Raw genomic sequence first — 24775 nt, 5'->3', positions numbered from 1 at the left:
TGCAGTGAGGAACAAATCAACCAACCAAAACGTTACAAGAGATTTTATGTACTCTCACAGACAAATACAAGTTGCATTTGATCAGTTAAACCCAAGAACCCTCAAGTGAAAAGAAATAGACTAGGCACCATCTAAAATTATAATCAAAGATCTCCTGAAATCTAGTATCAGAGCATTATTGCTCTCCTAGTTAAAATGTAAAATTGAAAAAAGATTGACATTTAAATAGCAACTTATATTTTTTCCCCGAACTACACAAGCAACAAGTTACTTTGGCAGTGATTCTTCACATTTATTGAACTTGGCTCAAGTAGCAATTTTAGTAGAAAGTTGTGTGTTTAAGTCATAGTCTAAGATTTCTAGCCCAGCTGAACCTTCTGACCAATGATGGTGGAAAAGGGAATGTTATGTCACTGGAGGCACTGTTCTGTACGCAGTTCATTTTGTACAAATGTCACTTCCTGTTTACAATCTGTATTTATATCACTTCCTTCACAGGTTAATTCAGATTTCAACTTGAAGCACACACAGTAGAAAGACATCCATCTCCATCCACTCTTTACTTGTCCTTGAAACAGCAATATCTGAAAGTCTTAAGCTTTCTTAATGTTGGTAAACATTAGTAAATGTACTTTGAAAGAAGTATTAGATTTATAGTTCTGCACTATTAAGCTATTGTTTTGCCAGGAGCTCGTTCTAGTCCACGGCATAACTATCTGTGTATAACCTTGTTTAACACTGATCAGGATTGACAATATTAGCATATTCAGGCGTATGTCAATTCTGTATTGAATCTAGTATGTGTTTTACTTAACTTTGTGGTTTTCAAAAAGTTATCATTAAAAACACTGAAGAAAGCTTCTGAATGGGGTGATTTTTCGAGAAGGTGTTTTAACTCCCTGCCTAGCTTTGTACGCAATGCACTGCCAGGGCAGTAGAGGGAGCATTTGCACGTAATATTTAACTAAGCTTCAATGTATGTTTCAATGGTTCAATCTGATTTATGATGCAACACACACAAAATGCTGGTGGAACACAGCAGGCCAGGCAGCATCTATAGGAAGTCCTGGCGAAGGGTCTTAGCCCGAAACATCGACAGTGCTTCTTCCTATAGATGCTGCCTGGCCTGCTGTGTGCCACCAGCATTTTGTGTGTGTTGTTTGAATTTCCAGCATCTGCAGATTTCCTTGTGTTTGATTTGTGATGCACTTGTTTTGATAAACATTTACCAAAGCCACCAACCACTGTCTTCTGGGTTCTTTATCTGCACCTTATAGCTAAATATCTTCCTACAGTGTAAAACAAGGTTTACATTATACCCCTCATTGTTCAGATGCCAACTGACAGAAGTCTTATTACCAACAATATTAAATGTTTTCGCATACTAACAGTAGAAGAAAAATGACAATACAAGTGCTTCTAAAAGCCAGTAGTCTTGAATTCAATTGCAAACAAGTTTACTGGTACAAATAACATAGGTAAGAGGTATTAGCTTATACAACAAAAATTTAGGAAGCTTGGTAGCAGATTCAAAAGTTGGACTTTCAAGGCTGTCATCTTTGTATTACTTCTGGTGCCTTGGGTTTAGAGTATAGAAACTGTTTGATGAAATGTATGGCTGAAAAGATGCTGCAGGAGGAAGAGTTTTGAATTTCATTGGGACCACTTTTGAGGTAGCACCTGTACAAACTGGACAGGTTGCAACCAAACCAGAATGGGTTCAACATTCTCAAAAGCTAGTGCCACAGCAGAGAATTTTAGCTAATTTGGCAAGGGCGTGTGACAAAGTTGGTCGCAGAGTGCCATCAGATCTGGAAGGAAAACAATATTCAGTAGGCAGATCAGACACAGGCATGATAAGGCACACGGGACAAATGCAAGAGAAGTGGTGGATTGAGAGCATTGCTTATGAACAGGAATATGATAACACTGAACTTGGTTGAAAGAAGGGCAAAACTGGCAACTCAATTCCTGGTAGAAGATAGACCGGTGTGCTGTGAAACAGGAAATGCATTACAGTACTGATGCAGTCTTTCACTGCAGTAATAAGGAAGGATATCCTAAAAAGCTCTTCAAACAAGGTCGCATAAGCAGAGTTTAGGAAATAAGGAGATATGATTAGCAAGTTTACCGATGACATGTAATATTGACAACATGTTTGATTCAATTCAAAAATACTCACTGGACATCAGATTCATCCGTAATGCAGCAGGCATGGAAATAAAGTCTCACCTTTTACTTTCACATCGCTATATCTTTGGAAATGATGATAAGCTGCCTTCCAGGGATTCCTGTAATGTCGGAGTAACGTAACAGGAGGTCTAGGGCGCACAGGCACGTATCGGACACCCTCTTCATCTGCAAAACAAGGTTTTGGTTGTGTGGAGAGATTTTAGAAAGATTTTAAAAGGATTTGCATTGCCAAAATAAAGATGCTGCTTTGGGTTAGGATTGAATGATTTTGTTTTGTCAGGCAGATATGTTACATCTCTTCTTCTCCCCCCCCCCCCCCCCCCGGGGTTACAAATCACCGCTCTGCTCATCTTGGGTCCACAACCATCCCTCACCCCTCCCTCAACTACAAATGCCAGTCTTCAATGTAGCTGCAAATCCATTTTACCTATATATTCCTTTGGTGGTGATTTCCTCTTCTCTGCTTTGATCAGCACTGGCTTGCTGCTGCTATTCTTTTCCTCGTCTGTACTATTTGCTTCCATAATTTCACTCTCTTCTGTGGAGATGATGTGCTGTTGTTTACGGGGTTTCTTTCGGGGAGAAGCACCCAGTGGTAGCTCGTTCCCAGGAAGGCTGAGGTTGTTCACCACTGGAGTCAGAGCAGGCGAAGTCACCGACATATTCTGTGATGTTGATACTGCAACTGGGAGATGGTAGTGGTAGAAGGCAAGAGAAAGTGGAGATGAAAGGAAAAGAATGATAGTGAGAGGAAGGGAGAGAGGCAAAAAAGGAAGAGATTGAAACACAGAGAGACAAGAAAAAACAAATGAATAACCTAAAAAATAAACAAATACACAGCATCCAAGCAACTTTACAGATTCATATTGTTGAATATCCCAATCATTTTTAACCCAAAACCTCTACTAATTAATGGATTTAAATGAGTAAGCTATCTGGAAGGATTGGGTCACCAATTGTCTCCTCTCCTGGGAGCTTGTCCATGGGTTACAAACAGGTTATTTTTCTTAAAACATTCTTGAAATCAATTTTATCCACAAGTCAGAAAATACTAAAAAAAATCACTCAATAGAGTAACCAACTACCTCACTATTGTAATGAATGGCATCAAAAGCATTAGAAGGAATGATTACTAAAATTGGTGGGGGAGGGGAGGAGTGGGGGAGAGGGGAGAGGGGGTCAGTACACTGCACTCTGATTTAATATGTGGCTAAGCTAAAGGTACATTTATAGTTGGAATTCAAGCAGCAATATGCACTCTTTTTCCAACCAACAATTTGCTGGAGGAACTCAGGTTCAGCAGCATTTGTGAGAAAAGGAATTTGTACACCCCACCACCTCCTCTCCAAACACAATTGCAGCTTAACTTGCTAAGTGTCTCCAGAAAATGGTGTTGCTCCAGATTCCAGCTCCCTGACCATTTTCTTCCTTAAAGATTCCAACCCACTTCCAAAAAAAATTCCCCAGTAGATAGAATATTGTGTCTATAAAGCACTCTTCTGCAAGTATGAATGATAAGTTATTCAAGCTTGATCTTCATAAAAAGAAATGACAATACTGCGAATGACTATGGTGCTCAGAATGCTTCCCACTAGGCCGTGGGATGCTGGGCTCAGCAGTTAATTTTGTTCACTTGCCTCCCACGTTCTTCAGACAAAAAAAAAGTTGCCATCAGTAGCCTATTCTGCAGAGTAAAACAGAACTCACTGTACCCAACTCAATCTTTACCTGTGCCCTGCAAAGAGGATACCTACTTGATACAGACAGTGCATCTGCTGACTCGCTCTCTTGCTTGATTTTCACCTCTGGTAATGTTGAGCTCATGGAGACAGGTACCGAGATGGCAACTGGTTGTGATGGAGGAGTTACCACTGTAGCCATGGAGACTGAAATTGGAGGAGTGGTGGAGACGGCTGCTGTAACAGTTGACAAGGCTGTAGGCTGAGGATGGGGAGCAGTGGCTGCAATGAGTGTTGGGATTGGTGGTGGAGGCTGCTGAGAAGCCGGCTGTCCTGGTATGGTTTCCATACTCTGGTTGCTAACTGCTTCCATTGCAACAGCTACTGGTGTGGCCATGGAAACATGGATCTCTGGCTTAGATTTTGTTCTGGAAAAAGTTAGAAACAATCTGAATCAAACATCAAAATACCCCATCAGCTGCTGCGAAAGAGTACCTACAAGGATAGGGTCAGTTTGTTCAAAACTCATTCCGAGTCACAAACACATAAAACTAACCTGACACAGCAGTGTCAAGCAATCATGTGATTCTGCTCCCATGGTTTTAAAGAAATGTGCAGTGGCACCATAAAATTACCGGTTCTGTGTGCCCAGGTGAATGGAAAAAATCCCAAACAACATTCCCTAACCAACATCACAAAAACATTATCTAGTCACCATTACACTCCATGCAAACGACCTGAGGCAGTTCCTACACTTCATAATGAATTAATTAATTCATTATAAAGTACTTTCAAGAAATTGATACTGTGTAAAGCTCTAATTTACATTAGGACTGCAAAGCCATCATCAAAAGGAAGATTCAGTACTTGACAACATGCAAGAACATTTTCTATCATTTTCATTGCTAGATCTGTGTTTAGTTACTAGATTAGATGTTTTAATTGTTATTTTCTTTGCAGTTTAATAATTAATTATCAACTTGTATTTTATGCAAGTTTAATACGCCTCTGCCGCTGTACAAAGTATAATTCTGGAAAGCTCTGGAAACTTATTTGTTCTGCATTAAGTGAATACGTGCATTTTCACTGGTTAACTTGGTACTGTAGTATGAAATAAGTACTTTCTAATTGCTTAATTCTTATCTAAAGATTTAAATATAATTTTTCCTTTACCTCTGGGTATAAAATAGCTAAACACAAAGCTGTTCAACTTTCCTGTTCTACAAGCACTTAATAAAACAACCATGAAGCAATAAGTTTTGTGCTTCATTTCGTACTTCTAAAAGAACCTTAGATTTAAACATAGGAATCTAACACCAGAACTTTACATCCAAGTAAACCCCATATATTCGTTAGTTTCAACTTAATCTTATTCACTGGCTTCTACAGTGAGCAATCAGTAGGAGCTATACATCCTCACGTAATAAGGCATATGAACAGCAGCCAATCAGAGATCAGCAACAAGAGGTGACTCATACAGGTTGGTAAGTATGCATTAAGAAGGACATTAAAGAACTCGTGGGAGTTTCGGCGTTTAACAGCAGCCAGAGAAAGTAATTCATTAGCAAGGGCAAATAAAAAATACAGCACAGCAAACAGTGGCCTCTGTTGGAGCAGGCAACGTTAAAGTGGAGATTTGAGGCTTTAGCTCTTTGAAGCTTTGGTGAGTTAAGCTTGAGTGAGAGAAAGGAAAAAGCAGTAAGTAGATTTCTTCATCCCAGTTTATTTATAATTTCCTTCTTTATAATTGCATAGTTAGAGCAGTAGGGGCGCAAGGCAGGATAGTTGAATGCTCCTCTTGCAGGATGTGAGAGAACAGGGAGACCTGCAGTGTCCCTGATGACTTCATCTGTGAGAAGTGCATCCAGCTGCAGCCTTTAAGGAGTTGGAGACGGAACTAGATGAGCTCTGGATCATTTGGGAAGCTGAGGGTTGATAGATAGGACGTATAGAGGGGTAAATACACACATGGTGCAGGACACAAGAAACAGGGTGACAGTCAGGACACAATCAGTGCAGAGTACCCATGTGGCCAACGCACTCAACAACAGGTTTACCACTTTGAATACTGTTTGGGGGGGGGGGGGGGGGAGATTACCTGGCAGAGGAAAGTCACAACAGTCCAGTCTCTGGCATTGGGTCTGGCTCTGTGACTCAGAAGGGAAGGAGGAAGAAGAGATGAACTGTGGTAATAAGGAATTCTTAGTTAGGAGAACAGAAAGGAGGCTCTGTGCATGAAAATGAGGTTCCCAGGTGGTATGTTGCTTCCTGAGTACAAGGGTTTGAGATATCTCCAATGGAGTCCTCAGCATTCTTAACTGGGAGAGTGAGCAGCCAGAGGTCATGGCCCATATAGGTACCAATGACATAGATAGGAAGAGGGACGAGGTTCCCCAAAGTGAGTTCAGGGAGTTAGGAGCCAAGTTAAAGGACAGGTCCTACAGGGCTGTGATCTCAGGATTGCTACCTATTCCACGTGCTAGTGAGGTCAGAACTAGGAAGACCACACAAGCTTAACACATGGCTGAGGTGTTGGTGTAGGCTTCAGATTTTTGGATCATTGCACTCTCTTCCAGGGAAGGTGGGACCTGTACAGAAGAGAGGGTTTGCATCTATAACTGGAGGGGAACTAATATCCTAGCGAGAAGATTTCCTAGTACTGTACGTTGGGGGTTTAAACTAGAATTGCAGGGGAATGGGAACCAAGTGCTAGAACAGATAGCAGAGTGGTTGTGGAGACCAATGTTGTTAAGACCCCAAAGTCAGGAATCAAAGCATTGAACGTGGTGAGACTAATATTTGAGTTGCATATATTTCAATGCAAGCAGTATTGTAGGAAAGGCAGATGAGCTCAGGGCATGGATCAACACATGGAATTATGATACTGCAGCTATCAGTGAGACTTGGTTGCAGGAGGGGCAGGTCTGACAGCTCAATATTCTGAAGTTGCATTGTTTTAGACTAGATTGGGAGGAATTAAAAGGAGAGGGGAGGCTTTAGGGGAAATTTCACAGCAGTGCTTAGTCAGGACAGACTGGAGAACTCATCAAGAGAGGCTTTATGGGTGGAACAGAAGAATAAGAAAGTACATTAAGAGGGTTATATTATAGACCACCCAATAGTTCGCAGGCTTTAGAGGAACAAATTTGTAGAAAGATTGCAAATTGTTGCAAGAAACTATACTAGGTGATTTTTCCACATATTGACTGGGAATCCCATACTGTAAAAGGACTAAATGGGATAGAGTTTGTCAAATGTGTTCAGGAAAGTTTCCTTTATCAGTTCATAAAAGTCCCAAGGAGAGTGCGTGCAATACTGGATCTGCTATTAGGGAATGAGACAGAACAGGTTACAGGAACACTTTGCATCTAGTGATCATAATGCCATTAGTTTCAAGATAATTAAGGATAGGTCTGGTGCTCAGGTTGAGATTTTAAAATGGGAGAAAGGCCAATTTTGATAGTATCAGAAAGTTCTAGCAAGTGTAGATTGTGACGGGCTGCTTTCTGGCAAAGGTGTACTTGATAAGTGGGAGGCCTTCAAAAGTGAAATTTTGAGAGTAGAAAGCCTGTATGTGCCTGTCAGAATGAAAGGTAAGTATAACAGATTTAGTGAACATTGGTTTGAGGTATATTGAGGCTGTGGTTAAGAAAAAGGATGTGCATAGCAAGGATAGACAGGTTGGAACAAATGAGGTACTAGAGAAGTATAAAAACTGCCAGCGAACATTTAAATAAATCAGGAGGGCTAAAATAAGGCACGAGGTTGCATGAGCAGACAAGGTGAAGAAGAATACTAAGGGATTCTACAGATCTGTTAAGCAAAAGAATGGCAAGGGGCAAATGAGTCCTCTGGAAGATCAGAATGGTAATCTATACATGGAGCAAGAGTTGGTGGAGATCTTAAATGGAATTTTTTGCATCTGCATTTACCTAGGAGATGGACACAGATTCTGTAGAAGTGAGGCAAAGCAGCAGCAAGGTCATGGACCCTATACAGAGGGAGTGTTTGCTGTCTTGAGGCAAATTAGGATAGACAAATTCCCAGGGCCTTACAAGGTGTTCCTAAGGACCCTCTGGGAGGTAAGTGCAGAAATATCTCTGCAGGTGTCCCAGCAGAGATATTTAAAATCATCGTTGGTAACAGGTAAGCTACCAGAGGACTGGATAATAGCTAATGTTGTTCTGCTGTTTAAGAAAGTCTTTAAGATAAACTAGGAAATTATAGGCTGGTGAGCCTGATACCTGTAGTGGGAAAGTTACTGGAAGGTATTCTAAGGGACCGGATATATGATTGTTTGGATAGACAGGGACTGTTTAGGAATAGTCAGCATGGCTTTGTGTGGGTAGGTCAGGTCTAACAAATCTTAGTGTTTTTTGAGGAAGTTACCAAGAAAGTTGATGAAAGCAGGAAAGTGAATGTTGTCTACATGGACATCAGTAAAGCATTTGACAAGGTCCCACATGAGGATTTGCTCAAGAAGGTTCAGTTGCTTGGCATTCAAGACGAGGTAGTAAATTGGATTAGACATTGGCTTTATGGGAGAAGCCAGAGAGTGGTCCAGATGGTTGCCTCTCTGACTAGGTTGCAGGGATTGGTGCTGGGCCTGTTGTTGTTTGTCATCTATATCAACGATCTGGATGATAATTTGGTTAACTGGAACAGTGAATTTGCAGATGACAACAGGACTGGGGTATGCTGGACAGCTTGCATCAAGTTCTGGACCAGCTGGAAAAATAGGCTGAAAAATGGCAAGTGGAATTTAAAGACAGGTGTGAGGTGTTGTACTTTGTACCTTACACAGTAGGGCACTGAGGAGTGCGGGATAACAAAGGGATCTGAGAATACAGGTCCATAATTGATTTAAAGTGGTATCACTGGTAGATAGGGTCATAAAGAAAGCTTCTGGCACATTGGCCTTCAGGGATCAATGTACTGAGTTCATGTTATGCTGAAATTGTACAAGACATTGGTGAAGTCTAATTTGGAGTATTATGTGCAGTTTTGGTCAACTACTTATAGTAAAGAGTACAGAGAAATTTTACAAGGATGTTGCTGGGACTGGAGGACCTGAGTTACAAGAAAAGACTGAATAGATAACAACTTTATTCCCTAGAATGTAGAAGATTGAGGGGAATGCAAGCAGACTTATTCCACTAAGGTTGGGTGAGACTAAAAGAGGTCACGGGTTAAAGGAGAAAGGTGAAATGTTTAGTGGAAACACGAGGGGTAATTTCTTAACTTAGAGGATCATGAGTGTGGAACAAGCTGCCAGCATGGATGTGATTTTGATTTCCATGTTTAAGAGAGGTATGTGAATGGCAGGGATATGAAGGACTATGGTTCAGGCGCAGGTCAATGGGATCAGGCAGTTTAAATGGTTCAGCATGGACTAGATGAGCCGAAGGGCCAGTTTCTGTGCTGTACTCTATGACTCCATGAATACTCTGATCAGATAGTCAGCCTTAAACCATTGAGCCTACTAAATGGTACATCTCATCAATCCAAACTGCAACTAGAAGCCCGATTTTTGAAACAGGCAGGCAAGTGCCATGAGCATCTTAGTAGTACCACAGTAAGGAACAATTGAATTTCTCACAAGGTGCAGGTTAAAAATGTTGAACAAAAGCAGAAACTTTAACACTCATCATGGAAGAACAAACACTTTGAAACCTCACAGGGCCAGATCAAACAGTAATGAGGAAAATGGTGGACAATTTGTGCATGGCAAGCACTCACAAACAACACTGATCAAAAAACAACTTCTCAGGATCATTACATACATCCACCTGAGAAAAGCATACTTTAAGCAAAGAGGAACTCCTCAACTGTGAGGTATACCTACAGTTCTGTAGTAAGCGAGCCAAGACCCTTGTACTTGATTATCCAGAACTTAAACCTGCAACCTTATGACAACCATGCTAATCATGTGAGAATAGACCAACACCTGTGGATGGGGGCATTTTCTCTGCTACCTTTCAACTGAAAGGCCCAAATCAAGCATGCACTTGGCCTGAATACTCCAATCAGCTTACATACTTCAGGCAAGTTTCACATGTGAACAACATCTATGATTCGGAACTTGCTTGTTATTTTTCTGCTCCAGAGCGAAAAGCCATCAGCAACTCACAGAGACAAGCAATGATAAAGATGGACTGAGGCTATATTTCAAGTATAATTAAATCATTATCTGGCTGTTCTCCTGTTCCAGAGCCCAGAGGAAAGCAGCAGAAGGACAATGGACAGAGGTGCTCAGGGTAGATTCTACTCAGCTCACACTAGCACTAGCACACCCTGCAGTCAAATGTTTAGTGGCTTTACTAGGTTGGATAAGCAAAGAGGAGAAAGCAACCACCTCTTCCAAAAAAAATAAGAAAGTACACAGCAAGCCTGTCACATAGATAGATAGATAGATAGATAGATACTTTATTCATCCCCATGGGGAAATTCAACTTTTTTTCCAATGTCCCATACACTTGTTGTAGCAAAACTAATTACATACAATACTTAACTCAGTAAAAAATATGATATGCATCTAAATCACTATCTCAAAAAGCATTAATAATAGCTTTTAAAAAGTTCTTAAGTCCTGGCGGTTGAATTGTAAAGCCTAATGGCATTGGGGAGTATTGACCTCTTCATCCTGTCTGAGGAGCATTGCATCGATAGTAACCTGTCGCTGAAACTGCTTCTCTGTCTCTGGATGGTGCTATGTAGAGGATGTTCAGAGTTTTCCATAATTGACCGTAGCCTACTCAGCGCCCTTCGCTCAGCTACCGATGTTAAACTCTCCAGCACTTTGCCCACGACAGAGCCCGCCTTCCTTACCAGCAACCTATGAGCAACCTCCTTCCACAAAGCAATTAAAATACAGTCGGCCCTCCATATCCGCAAGGGATTGGTTCCAGGATCCCTCGTGGATACCAAAATTCGCAGATGCTCAAGTCCCTTATTCAACCTGTCTCAATCCGGTGGACCTTAGGACCCAACAGAACCCCAGACCGTATTTAACCTGTCTCAGTGCGGTGGACATTAGGACCCAGCGGCAGAAATCTGAATCCACGGTTTCTCTGTTCACGGAAGTAGTCACGATAACGATTGAAAATAAAGTGAAAATAATAAAGCAATCGGAAAGAGGTGAACTTATAAAAGATTTGAAAGATCTTATGAAAGATTACTTATAATACCTAATACAATGTAAATACCATGTAAGATAGCTGTTATACTGCATTGTTCAGGGAATAATGACAAGAAAAAAAACTCTGTACATGCTTGAACAAGAAGTGCTGGAAGGCACTTCCGGGTTTTCACGATTCGTGGCTGGTTAAATTCACGCATGCGGAATTCGTGCATAAGGAGGGCCGACTGTACTTCAATTACTTACCATAAAAGGTAATGACCTTTACAGCTACAGCTGTGGCTTTCACCCTAATACTGCCTCAAATATCACCAGAAAATTATCTCTGCAGCAAATACACAAAGCACTGAAGGAACTCAGCAGGTCAGGCTATCACTACAGAGGGAAATGGGCAGTTAACATTTCAGGTCCAGACCCTTCACCTGGGCTCGTGTTCAATGTATAACATGAATTCCTGAAGACACAGAACTTTTCATTAACTGAAATACACCAGGATGATAAGTCATCCTTGAATGGCATCCATCCACAAGATTTTATTAATTCTGTACTTCCCGATAGGAACCACAACTGATTCCTCCACAACTTGAACATCAACTTCAACATTAATTTGAAGTTACCTGGTTACTGCTAACAGAGCAGGGTTCAAACCTGGAGAATTTAGGGGGGGGGGGGGGGTGGGGGGAGGATTTATTTAGACCTCAGAGGCCACACTTTTCTTGCTTTAAAAGCTGAAAAAAAGGAGCAATTTCAAAATTCTAATCTTACCCAACTGGTCTAGGGGATCCTGATGCATTCCGCATTGTGCCATCTAATCGAGGGCTTGTAGCCTCTGTTGGTTGAGGAGGAATGAGACTCTTCCGAACAGCCATGCTGAAAATGAGAACATAATAAAAATGGTGAATAATGTGCCATTTCAGATACCCTGGAGAGTAGAAGCATAATTGCAACACAATGGTATCTGAAGGGAATGACCAACTGAACAGTTCCAGGCAATAAGTACAGACAGACAATAACTTCAACCAAATTTCTGTCTTCAACCAAATTCAACCAAATTAATTAAGCAGGAAAAAAAATCAGATACTGGCAGCTGAAATTGAAACAGAAAATGCTGAAAGCATGCAGAACTGCCTTCTAGAACAGGACTAGAAACATTAACTGTTTTCTCTTTCTACAGATGAGGCCTAATATGCCAAGTGTTTCTAGAATTTTTGTGGTTTTTCTTTAATGGAAGGAAGGAAGGAACATCGACTCAGGCCTGAGAGGCCAGCATCGGACATTTTCATGCCTTACAAGGTGCAGAACGAAAGTGTGTGGCATGCCACTCCTCACACAGCCATTTTGCAGTATTTTTCTTTATTTTACAAGGTCAAGTTGCGAGCTCAACACTCAACCCGGCACGGATGGAAAGCGTACTCAGGAACGGCCTGACTGGATTCAAACCCGAGAACCTCCGTTCTGGAGTCCGGCGCTTTAATTCACTGCACCACCAGCCAACCTAAAATGGTGGTCAAGTATACATCCAAGACAAAATTCATTGTCATTGTTTGAAAATAATAATGGTACTAGCCATCTTGAACAAGACTCTAGTAACACCGAGTTATATTAACATGGCACTTAAAAAACATATGGCTATAGAAGTCATTTCAGTGATTTCAGATGTGAATTGGAAATGGCAGTTCATTTAAAATATTAGCTAGTATAAGCAGTGGCCCAGTGGTTCAGGTAACGGAGCTGCTGCTTCACAGTGCCAGAGACCCAGGTTCAATCCTGACCTCTGGTGCTCTCTGTGTGCAGTTTACACATTCTCCCTTTGACTGCATGGGTTTCCTCCTACATTACAAAGATTGTTCAGGTTGGTACGTTAATTTACCACTGTAAATGCTGCTAGTGTAGAATCGTAGAGTTGCAAAATCTAGGGAAAAACTGGTGGGAATTAAGGGTAAGTTGGGAGCATGGGGGTTGGTGAGAGAATCAGAGGGGCATAGGTGGACAGGAGGAGGAGTATAGGAAACTGATACAGGACTTTGTGATATGGTGCAACTCAAACTACCTGCGTCTCAATATCACCAAGACCAAGGAGATGGTGGTGGACTTTAGGAGATCTAGGCCTCATATGGAGCCAGTGATCATTAATGGAGAATGTGTGGAGCAGGTTAAGACCTACAAGTATCTGGGAGTACAGTTAGACGAGAAGCTAGACTGGACTGCCAACACAGATGCCTTGTGCAGGAAGGCACAGAGTCGACTGTACTTCCTTAGAAGGTTGGCGTCATTCAATGTCTGTAGTGAGATGCTGAAGATGTTCTATAGGTCAGTTGTGGAGAGCGCCCTCTTCTTTGTGGTGGCATGTTGGGGAGGCAGCATTAAGAAGAGGGACGCCTCACGTCTTAATAAGCTGGTAAGGAAGGCGGGCTCTGTCGTGGGCAAAGTACTGGAGAGTATAACATCGGTAGCTGAGCGAAGGGCGCTGAGTAGGCTACGGTCAATTATGGAAAACCCTGAACATCCTCTACATAGCACCATCCAGAGACAGAGAAGCAGTTTCAGCGACAGGTTGCTATCGATGCAATGCTCCTCAGACAGGATGAAGAGGTCAATACTCCCCAATGCCATTAGGCTTTACAATTCAACCGCCAGGAGTAAGATATGTTAAAGTGTCGGGGTTGATTGTATTTAATGTATTTAAGTAAACTACTTAAGAACTTTTTAAAAGCTATTATTAATGCTTTTTGAGAGAGTGATTTGGATGCATATCATATTTTTACTGAGTTAAGTATGTATGTAATTAGTTTTGCTACAACAAGTGTATGGGACATTGGAAAAAATGTTGAATTTCCCCATGGGGATGAATAAAGTATCTATCTATCTATCTCTACAAAGATACTGACTAGAACCCTATAAAGATTGGACTAAATGGTTTAAGGAGATTTATTTCTCTTCCATTTCCCCTTCTTTCACAAGAATGCAGATCTGATGAAAGCAAGAAGATCTCATTAATATAACTAAATAGGTTTCACTACACCTGCCAAGCAACTGAAATGTATCAGCTTGACTGGTGTTAAGTCCAGTTAAATGTCCTTACCCATCAGAAGCTGGTTTCTTGCGCAGAATACTCGGTCGTGGCGAAGATCCCTGTGCTGGAGCAGTGGTACTGCTACTCTGAGTGTGGGTTTGAATCACAGTTGTGATAGCAGGCGTTGCGCTGAATGTACTGATGGGATTTGCTACAATGGTGGCTCCATCTGTCAACACCACTGCTGAAAAACAGGCAAAAATTAGCACCAATGATACCTCTCATGGATTGACATGTAAAACACATGCACAATCACAGACAGATTGAACAACACAGCTCAAAGTAAAAAGCATCAAGCAAACTTCAGAGATGTAACACTAACAAGATAATCCGTAGGCAAACTGCAAGGATTAAAATTCACCCATATCCCACCAGCAATTACTAGATGTCTACTATTATCCAGCTGGATGTTTTCATTACAGAAAGGACTATTCCTTATTCCCAATCAAGTGATTGGAATGCCTCTGCTCTGAGTGATGTTTAGAACCATGAATGGTACAACTAATCAAGATCAAGATCCACTCTCCACTTGCTGCCACTTGGCATATGCTCCAAAGGCACGAAGTACAGCTTCATTTCCATTTAGTTAATCAGCGTCCTACAAAAACTACAAGCAATGAAGTACATTAAAGGATGGTTATTATTGTAGCCAATATACCCCATGGGGATGAATAGATGAAAATAAATATTGGCCAAGTCACTAGAGAGCTTCCCTGTTCTTCTCTGAACCACATACTTTGTTTAAAGGGGCATAATTGGGGCTTGACTTTACAAAATGCATCAGCTCATCTACATTGAAATCCATGACACTTCTTGGCTCATTTCCCTAACAAATCAAAATCCCCCTGTAATCTACAATAACTTTCTTCACTATCAACATCTCCTAATTTTGTGCCATCTGCATAGCTACTAATCAAGCCTTGTACATTTACATCCGAATAGTCTATATAAATAATAAATAACAAACAACAAGGGTCCCAACACCAATCCATGGCACGATACTAGTCACTGGCTTCCATTCAGAAAAACAACCTTCAATCTCCATTTTCTGCTTGCTACCTCCAAGCCAATTTTGAATCCAGTTGAAATCCAGACTAGCTTATCATGTATGATCTTGCTGAAGGCCTTGCTGAAGTCTAAATAGACAACATCCACTGCCCTACATTCAACTACCTTTGTGGTTACCTCTTCAAAAAGCTAAAAGATTCGTCAAGCATGTCTTCCAGTACACACAGCTGAGATAACTCCTCTTAACCAGAGTATTCATCCAAATGCTGATAGATCCTGTCCCTCAGAATTCCCTCCAGTAACCTCTCCATTACTGATGTCAGGCCTTCCAGCCTGTAGTTTCCTGGCTTGTCCTTGCTACCCTTCTTAAACAATGACACCACATTACTCATCTTCCAGTCTTCATGAACTTAACCAGCGGCTAATGAAGCTGTTATCTCCACAAGGACCACCATCTCCTCTAGACTCCCACAAAGTAAGAGGTGGCACTGCATCACACCTGGCAAATCTATCCACCTTAAAGTGCAGTAAAGCTGCAAAAAACTCTTGTCTGGTAATACAAATGTCCTTCAAAACATCTCTTTTTGCTTTCTTCATCTCTTGGGCAACCATGATTTTCTCCTCAGTAAATACCAAAGAGAAATATTAATTAAAAATTCCCACTTCCTTCCTACAGCTCAGGATACCAGCAGCCCTGCTGATCTCCAAGGGGACCTGCTCCCTCCCTAGCCATTCTTTTACTCTTAATTTAGCTACAATCAAACATAGTAAAATAAGAAAAGATTGTGCTAAGTTGGTCTAAGAGGTTTTGAGGAGCAGCCAAAGCGGTTATATTTACATTCACCAAGAACCAAGGATATCTCTTTTATTCAGCATACATTCAACCTAATAAGAACCATTCTCACATCTTCCAGGCAACTATTTAATTTAAAAAAATCAATTCCCTAGGATTTTTACTAATTACCTTCAATCTATGTACTCTTGTTATCAATCCTCCTGCAAATGAAATAGCTTCGCCCTCTGCATAATCAAAATCTGCCAGAAAATTTTAATAACACTATGAAATCTACCTTTTGTGTCCAGGAAACAATCCCAGTTTATTTGGTTTCCTCATGCAATCAAAGTCTCTCGCTGTTCTAGTAAAGCTTCTCTGCACCTACTTCCTTCCAAACATCTGATACCCATCACAAGTGCTGGAGCCAAGGTCTAATCAAAGGCTCATAAAACTCTACAACCACCTTACTTCAGTATTTCCTACCTCCATTTACCAAGCCCAAGTACCTTGAATCACAGACAAGAGAAAGTCTGCAGATGCTGAAATTGACCGTTTACTCTTTTCCACAGACGTTGCCTGGCCTGCTGAGTTCCTCCAGAATTTTGTGTGTAGTATCAAGAATCTGGAAGGCAGCTTCAAAGCCTTTACAATTTATCTTACCAACTTCAATAATTTTGGTATGTCACTCAATTCTCATTACAATGGAGAGTAAAATATAATAATTTAACCTCATGACAACTCAGGAATAAAATGTAAGGTGAACTAAAATTTCAAGAATTCAGCCACAATTGCTTCACTGGCAGGCGTCTTCAAGGAATCTTCTTGCTAATGAGTGCAAGGCTACAAGGAGATATGGCCAAGTCAATTAACTCCCCCCTCCAGGTTTCCCCTTTACCTGGTGGCTTGTTCTCTGTGGTCTGTTGGGGGCCGATTGATGCAGGCTGCAGAGCCTGGGTACCAATAGTTGATGACTGAATCCCCTGAGCCCCAAGTGGAGCTGGCTGAATTCCTTGGGGGCCAATTGAAGTAGGTTGTAGCCCCTGGGCAGTGATTGATGCCGGCTGGAGCCCCTGAATGTGACGTGTGTGTGTGGTATCCACAGTCATCAGCTGCATGTGATTCAGATGGACAGTGGAAGCCACGCCCACACCCGCCTGTGCTGCAATCGCTGCTGCAGACACTGAACTCGGTGCTTGTGCTGAAACTGAGATGGAGAGTGGACATTAATGGTTTCTTCAATAACAGCACATCTGCTTTTTCTTTAAAATGTTGTAGAATTATGGATTTTATAGCATTGAAAGAGCAAATTTGGCCATCATAACCATGCCAGCTCCACAAAATAGTCAGTTTAGTCCAACACCAAAGCTTATTCCCCATAAGCACAACATTAACTCTTTATCTATGAAAAATAACTTGCCCTCCCCCTTATCCACTAAAATAAACACAATGATTCTTAAATTATTAACACCAAAATGACTAGACTTAAAAGAGCAAGTTATTATACATTACTTGCAAACAAAAACATCCTGCCAATTGCCCCACTCTCCATCACTCCAGTCAGTTGGAGGCAAACAGAATCAGAAATGTACAGTATAGGTAGAATTCCAACAATAACATTGGACAGTGTGATAATGTTAATAATTTTTATTTACAGTTTGTGGTTAGAGCTACTGAACTGTATTACAACTTAATTTTACAAAGAGACATGGGATTCAGCTTTTCTGGCAGAAAGCTCTAGGACCTCACCTTACTAAGGGTGGATAAATTTATGGTATGGTATGGTTGAGTAAAGGATGGTGTAAATTAACTTCACTCTAGCTGGAAGCTGAGAGGCAGGATGAGCATTTCTGAGAGATACACAAAGAAACTTAGAGCTATGACAGAGGCTTGACCCCAGTCTGCACTGATAGCGGGATCACAGCTCAAACTATTGTGTTGCACATTTAGAATGGTAATAATGGTATGAATTTCTGAGAACTGTTACACGTGAGGTTTCTTTACAACACTTCTTGGTTGTCAACTGTTCTTGACAGGTCCAAGGCAGCCAAAGTATGGTCTTCCTTCTACCCTTTCTTTGAATTTGTCATGCAGGGAAAAATCACATCCATTGGGCATCTTGATGGAATCAGAGGATAACTCCTCAGCTACTGGAGGATAAAGCAGAGTAGGATCTTTCCAAAAAAGAAATACTAAATTCCCCTGCAGCAGCCAACAGCAAAACACTATCTGTTGGAAAACTGGCAATCCTTTTCTTCAAGATGGTCATTTCTGTGGAATAACTCCCCCATGTTTCACCAGAGGTCTTGTTTTTCCAGGTTTTGGGTGACCTTTTTTTTAATATCTTTCAGGAAGGGGTGGTGCTGTGATCATGATGCATAGCACACTGTAGAACAGAATACTAAACACCCATGTAAAAGGCAGTTTCGCCTGAGAAGATTTTCTAAGTGCTCTTCCCATACAGAGTTTCCCTTCCTTGGTGAACTCCTTATTTTCAGCTTATGGATCTACATACAATTCCAATAGGGCACCATGGTAGCATAGGGGTTACCACAACACTATTACAACTTGGGGCGTTGGAGTTCAGGGTTCAATCACAGCATCCTCTCCAAGAAGGTCGTAGACCTTCCAGTGGAGTGCATGGGTTTCTTCTGGGTGTTCCAGTTTCCCCCCAAAGTCAAAGATGTATTGATTGGCAAGTTAATTGGTCATTGCAAATTGTCCCATGATTAAACCAGGTTTAAATGAGGGGCACGGCTCAAAGGGTCAGAAGGACCTATTCTGCACTGCATCACAAAATAAATGAACTCAGTTCACTGAGGCTTAATTGGTAACACCTCCAGACCATACTCTCTTCATCAAAAAAGGCAGTACATACTGGAAATGACACTACTATCTTTACCTCCTCTCCAAATCACATGGCACCCCAAATCTGAAATAGATTACTGTTGACTCATTGTGGAAAATCCAGGTAACAGGAATATATCTAGCACAAGGTAGTTCAGGAAGCTAATTCACCAACAACCTCAGCTCGGGACAGTCAACAATTTTTGTCCTCGCTATTGCTCCTTATTCCCATAAAAGCACTTTCCTCAATGAGGTTGCCATTTGGAGGCTAGGTAATTATACGGACTAACAGTACTTCATTTCTAATCACTATTAGGAGTCCCCTAGTATTCTGATAGCAACTTTATGGTCTGAAGATTAATCATCTCCAACAGGAGAGTCTAACCATCCATGTCCAAAATTACATTACTACTGCCAAGTCCCCTACCATTAACATACTGAGGTTGATGAGAATCAAATATTGTGGTTACATGAGCAGATGAGCACAGGTCAGGAATGGGATAGAAGTCTCCACTGGCCTGGATAAGCACAGCTCCAACATCAGAGAAGCTTGACACAATTCTGGTCAAGGCAGCCTAGTGTATTCAATTAACCACCTCAAATCACAAGACCACAGACCATAAGATATAGGAGCAGAATTAGGCCATTTGGCCTATTGAGTCTGCTCTGCCATTTCATTATAGCTGATCCATTTTCCCTCTCAGCCCCAATCTCCTGCCTTCTCCTCATATCCCTTCATATCTTGACTAAGCAAGAATCTATCAACCTCTGTCTTACATATGTCTTGGCCTCCACAGCCATCTGTGCCAAAGAATTCCACAGATCCACCACTCTCTGGCTAAAGATATTCCTCCTCATCTGTTCTAAAAGGACACCCCTCTATTCTGAGGCCGTGTCTTCTTGTACATCGTTACCATTTGACGAAGGAGAGACTTTCTAAAATATTTCCCAATGTTGACAAGTATTGTGATAGATGTAAAACTGAGATAGCTACACTGACACATATGTTCTGGTCATGTTCTATATTAAAACAATTTTGGAAGTCAGTCTTTTCAACAATTTCTAAAGCACTCAGAATCAATTTACAACCTAATAAATTGACTGTGCTTTTTGGAATAATTCCTCAAAATATCCGTGGTATTTCTGTGTCTGACCAACATGTTATTGCATTTGTTACATTGATAGCTAGGAGGGCCATCTTGTTGAAATGGAAGGAAATATCAGCTCCTACTTTGTCACAATGGTTCTCTCAAGTGATGCTGTGTCTTAGCTTGGAAAAAATTAGAAGTCGAACCTTTGAACCTATATTTGATTTTGAGAAGAAATGGGGCTCATTCGCTCATTATTATCATTTCAGTTAACTGATAGATTTCCTCCACGATCTAAATGCAAATTTTTTTGGATATATCTTTTTTTCTTGTTGGCAGTTTGATGTTTATTTTTAGAAGCTTTTTGTATGACACATGGCTCTGGGGTTGTACCTCCAATGGGTTTCTTTTTTTTCCTCACTTCTCTTGCTTAGTAGGTTTTTTTTATATTCACAAAATTTTCAGTCCTTTAGATAATTTCCTCTTTTATGAGGCATTGTAAGTGTTGTTGCCCCTCATAATTTTATAACCCCTGCAGGATCACTGCTCAGCCTCCTACACTAGCAAAGATAAATCCATCCTATTCACCAAGAGAGTTATCCTCTGTGATCCTGACCACAGTTTACATTCTGCCAAAAGCAGAATTCTGCAAGGCACTCAAGATATTGAATGCTGCCATTAGCAAACAAAAAACAGCCCACCTCAACGCACTTCAAATCATTGTGGGTGCTTCAATTAGGCTACTTTGAAGAAATTTCTGCCCAATTATCAACAGCATATAACCTGCAGCACCAGGGGTCCCAACATACTCTACTACTGCTGTACTACAATAAGGAATGTCTACTGTTCCATGCCTAGACCACATTGCGGGCAATCTAATCACTTGGCTGTCCTTCTCCTACCTGCATACAGGTAAAGGCTAAAGAGCAAAAGTCCAGAGATAAGAATAACAAAGAGGTGGTTTCAGGAGGCGGAGAAGTGGCTGCGGGACTGACGTGAGTCGATGGACTAGGCAAGTGTTCAAGGATTCCGAGGATCTGAATGAATACACTACACTTGTCACAGACCTTATAAAGACAGTTGTAGACGGGTGTGTCCCCACAAACTCATTCAGAGTGTTCCCCAACTAGAAGCCTTGGATGAACCATGAGATTCACAATCTAAGGACTAGATCAGTGGCATTCAGGCCTGGCGACCAAGTAAGATACAAGAGATCCAGGTAGAATCTCCAGAAAGCAAAGTGGCAATTCCAGACCAAACTTGAATCACTGAAGGATTCTCTACAGCTGTGGCTGGGCTTGAATGCCATTACCTCTTACAAAGTAAAACCAAGCAACATAGGTGACAACAAGGTTTCGCACCTAGATGATCTCAATGGCTTCTATACTTGAACATTCACGAACTCCCACAACTCCTGATGACCTTGTGATTTCAGTCTCTAAGGCCAAAGTGAGAGTTCCGTCAAGAGGGTCCAAACAGGGTACCTGGCTGTGTACTAAAGATGTATGCTGATCAACCGGCTGGAGTGTTTACTGATATATTTAACTTCTCATTTGAGGTTCCCACCTGCTTCAAGCAGGCTTCAATAATACCAGTGCTTAAGAAGAACGTGTTAATCTCCCTCAATGACTATTGTACAGTAACACTTACATCCACTGTGATGAAGTGCTTTGAGAAGTTGGTGATGAAACAATCAACTCCTGCCTAAGAAGTGACTTGGATACACTCCAATTTGTCTACAGACACAACTGGTCCACAGCAGATACCATTTTATTGGCTCTTTACTCAACCCTGGGACATCTGGACAGTAAAGACACATACATCAGGATGTTCTTTATTAACTACAGCTCAACATTCAGTACCATCATCCCCTCAAGTTCCAAGACTTTGGCCTCAATATCTCCTTGAGATGTTGGATCCTCGATTTTCTCATTTGTGGATTGGATTGGATTGGCAAAAACATTGCTTCCACAATCTCCATCAGCATAGGTGCACCACAAGTCTATGTGGTTAACCTTCTGCTCTGCTCTAATTATACTTATGACTATGAGTCTAAGTGCAGCTCCAATTATATTTAAGTTTGTTGACAACACCACTGTCTTTGGCTAAATCAAAGGTACAGACAAGTCAGCATATAGCAGGGAGATTGAAAATCTGGCTGAGTGGTGCCACAACAACAATGTCTCACTCAATGTTACCCTCAATGTCACCAAGACTAAGCAACTGATTATTAACTTCAGCAAGAGGAAACTGGAGGTCCATGAGCCAGTTCTCATCAGGGGACCAGAGGTGGAGAGGGTCAGCAACTTTAAATTCCTCGGTGCGATCATTTCAGAAGATCTATCCTGGGCCCAGCATGCAAGCGCAATTATGAAGAAAGCATAGCAGTGGCTCCACTTAACCTTAGAAGCTTGCTAAGATTTAGCAGGTCATATAAAATTTTGACAAACTTCTGAAGCTATGCAGTAGCTATTGACTGCTTGCATCATGGCCTGGTATGGAAACACCAGTGCCCTTGAACAGAAAACCCTACAAAAAAGTACTGCACGCATCCCAGTCCATCACAGGTAAAGCCCTCCCCACCAATGAGCATATCCTTACAGAGCAATGTTGCAGGAAAAAAAAGCATCCATCAAGGATACCCGCCACCCTGGCCATGCTGTCTTCTCGCTCCTGCCATCGGGAAACTGGTATAGAAGCCAGGTTAAGGAATAGTTATTACTCCTCAACCATCAGGCTCTTGATCCAGAGGGGATAACATTAACTTCACTCGCCCCATCACTAAACTGTTCGCAATGTACGGATTCACTTTCAAGGACCCTTCAGATGACCCTTCATGTTATTGATAATTATTGTTTATTTATTAGTATTATTTTTTGTCTTTTGTATTGCACAATTTGTTGTCTTTGCACATTGGTTGTTTGTCTGCCCTACTGGCTGCGGTCTTTCATCGATTCAATTGTGTTTCTTGGATTTACCGTGTACGCCCATAAGAAAATGGACTTCAGGGTTGTATATGGTGACATGCATGCGCTTTGATACTAAATTTACTTTGAACTTGGAACCCCAGTCCATTCAATCTCTCCTTATACATACCTGCATTTCAGCAACATCCTGGAGAATCTATTCTGCACTCTCTCTATTACAACATAGTATGGCGACAAGAACTATAAACAATGTTTTAAGTGTGGCCTGTGCTATAGGATTCATCTTCCATGAACTGCACCAAAAAACTTAGTCTGATTTCTAGGTTGTTTAGTTCCTGTTAAAATTTAATCCTCCATCTATCTTTTTACTGTTGAAGCAACAGGCATTGCTTTAATGGCGACACCAGACTTCCGGTCAAGATGGCACCTGCGTACAATGCTCCTTCGGTCAGTATCTTCTGGATAGAGCATGAAACAATACATTTCACTTCTTTTATGTTTTTTATGTTTGTTTTTCATCTTAAATGTGATTTTGGAACCGTTGAAGCCTGTGATTTGGAGTTTGGAGATCATTTGGGTGTTTCAGCACTCTGCAGTCTCTGAAAGGTTTCCAGGAGGCAGAGGCAGCATGCAGAAACCTCATGGCAAGAAGGCTGCAAGCCGATGTTTAACTGCATTCTGCTGTTTAAAATTCCATTCTTCACTGATTAAAGTGCCAAGGGAGATTAAAATGCTGGCTGCCTGCCTTTTTATCACTGGTGAGATCGCTCTGCTACGGAGAGGGAGAATGTTGCCCAGGTTTTCTGCATTATGGATGTGAAATTGGACTGTGGACTTTATTTTCCCCCCAGTCTTATTTTTTTTGTATTCTGTGTTTTTCACCCTATCTTTTTTGTCTTTTTTTGTGTGTGGGGGAGGGAGATTTGGGTTAGGGTTGATGGTTGTGCCGCCTTTCTTTTCTTTCTTGGCTTCATGGCTATCTGGAGAAGAAGAATTTCAGAGTTGTATACTTTAATAATAAATGAACCTTTGAAATAGCCTTTACACTCCAGATGAGAGTGGGATTATAGGAAGAAATAAGAATTACAGGCTAATAAAGAGTAAACTAACAAGTGTATCTTCATGATCAAATCCAACTAGATGGAACATTTAAATATGAAGAGAGAACTGATCTTGGGATGACAAATTGGACAGGGTAAATACAAAGAAATAGAGAGCTACCAGTGGTCACAAAGCTACCCTCCAGAAAGACAACAGCTTGCAGACTCAGAAAAGTACACAAGGTGGGGTAAGTGTTTTAAAATCTGATGCAAGAGGCAGTATAATACAAAAATGTCTACTCAAAACAAAAAACAGGGCTAGACTCAACTGCAGTACTTTCAACCAACTTCCCCAAGCAGTAGTAGATGAGAAAATTGAAAAGCTGCTTTCATTACCCCAGAGAGTCACAAGGCATATCCTGCAAAAAAGCTAGCTGCAGCCATAATTTAATAGCTGCCATCTTATGCACCATCTGATTATTTTATCATTATGATAACCAATGAAGATTAAACTATTGCATAATTATGAAATATCAATACAGAGTAACCTGCCAAATATCAATCATCATGTAGAATTTCAAGAATTAGCCCACTTAATTGACAAAAAGCATTACATATGTTCCCACTACTACACTTTTAGGAGTATATGGGCATCTTTATGAGATCAATACAGTTCTCACCATGTGCATGTATGAGGGAGAACCTAGTCTTTGAGTAAGCTACTTAAGAACAGTTAAAACCTGAGTACCCTTCCAGTTGCTCAGTTTATCCAGTCAGTAGCCTATCCAATCGACTCTGAACTGCATTTCCCATGATACACATTCCTATAACAAGTGAATTAATTCAGATATTCATACCTGGGTATTGCCGAATAGTGGAGACTGTACTGGTTATTGGGGTAAAGGTATGTGCCAGTGCTTGGTAGCCAGAGATGGCAGCTGATGGTGGATAAGGCAGGTAATATTGGAACTGCACAGGAACTTGCCTTGACCGAATGAAAAAGAAATTGG

The 24775-nt window shown here is 41.1% G+C and overlaps 1 protein-coding gene across 3 annotated transcripts in view; it reads right to left on the bottom strand.

Annotated features, from left to right (window-relative positions):
* Positions 1–24775, bottom strand: part of LOC140725305 (histone deacetylase complex subunit SAP130-like) — a 65070-nt gene that overhangs the window by 14453 nt on the left and 25842 nt on the right. For 2 of the 3 annotated variants that reach the window (XM_073040608.1, XM_073040610.1), the window contains exons 12-18: positions 24623–24750; positions 16762–17070; positions 14093–14267; positions 11776–11880; positions 3948–4300; positions 2621–2878; positions 2233–2358 (exon numbers count right to left, since the gene is read on the bottom strand). In XM_073040608.1, the coding sequence (XP_072896709.1) occupies positions 2233–2358; positions 2621–2878; positions 3948–4300; positions 11776–11880; positions 14093–14267; positions 16762–17070; positions 24623–24750 (1454 nt within the window). The remainder of the gene's footprint in view (positions 1–2232; positions 2359–2620; positions 2879–3947; positions 4301–11775; positions 11881–14092; positions 14268–16761; positions 17071–24622; positions 24751–24775) is intronic. The other variant, XM_073040609.1, reaches the window with a different exon arrangement.

Source organism: Hemitrygon akajei, chromosome 3 (assembly GCF_048418815.1).
Source record: "Hemitrygon akajei chromosome 3, sHemAka1.3, whole genome shotgun sequence".
NCBI lineage: Eukaryota > Metazoa > Chordata > Chondrichthyes > Myliobatiformes > Dasyatidae > Hemitrygon > Hemitrygon akajei.
This window is presented reverse-complemented; position numbering and strand designations above follow the sequence as displayed.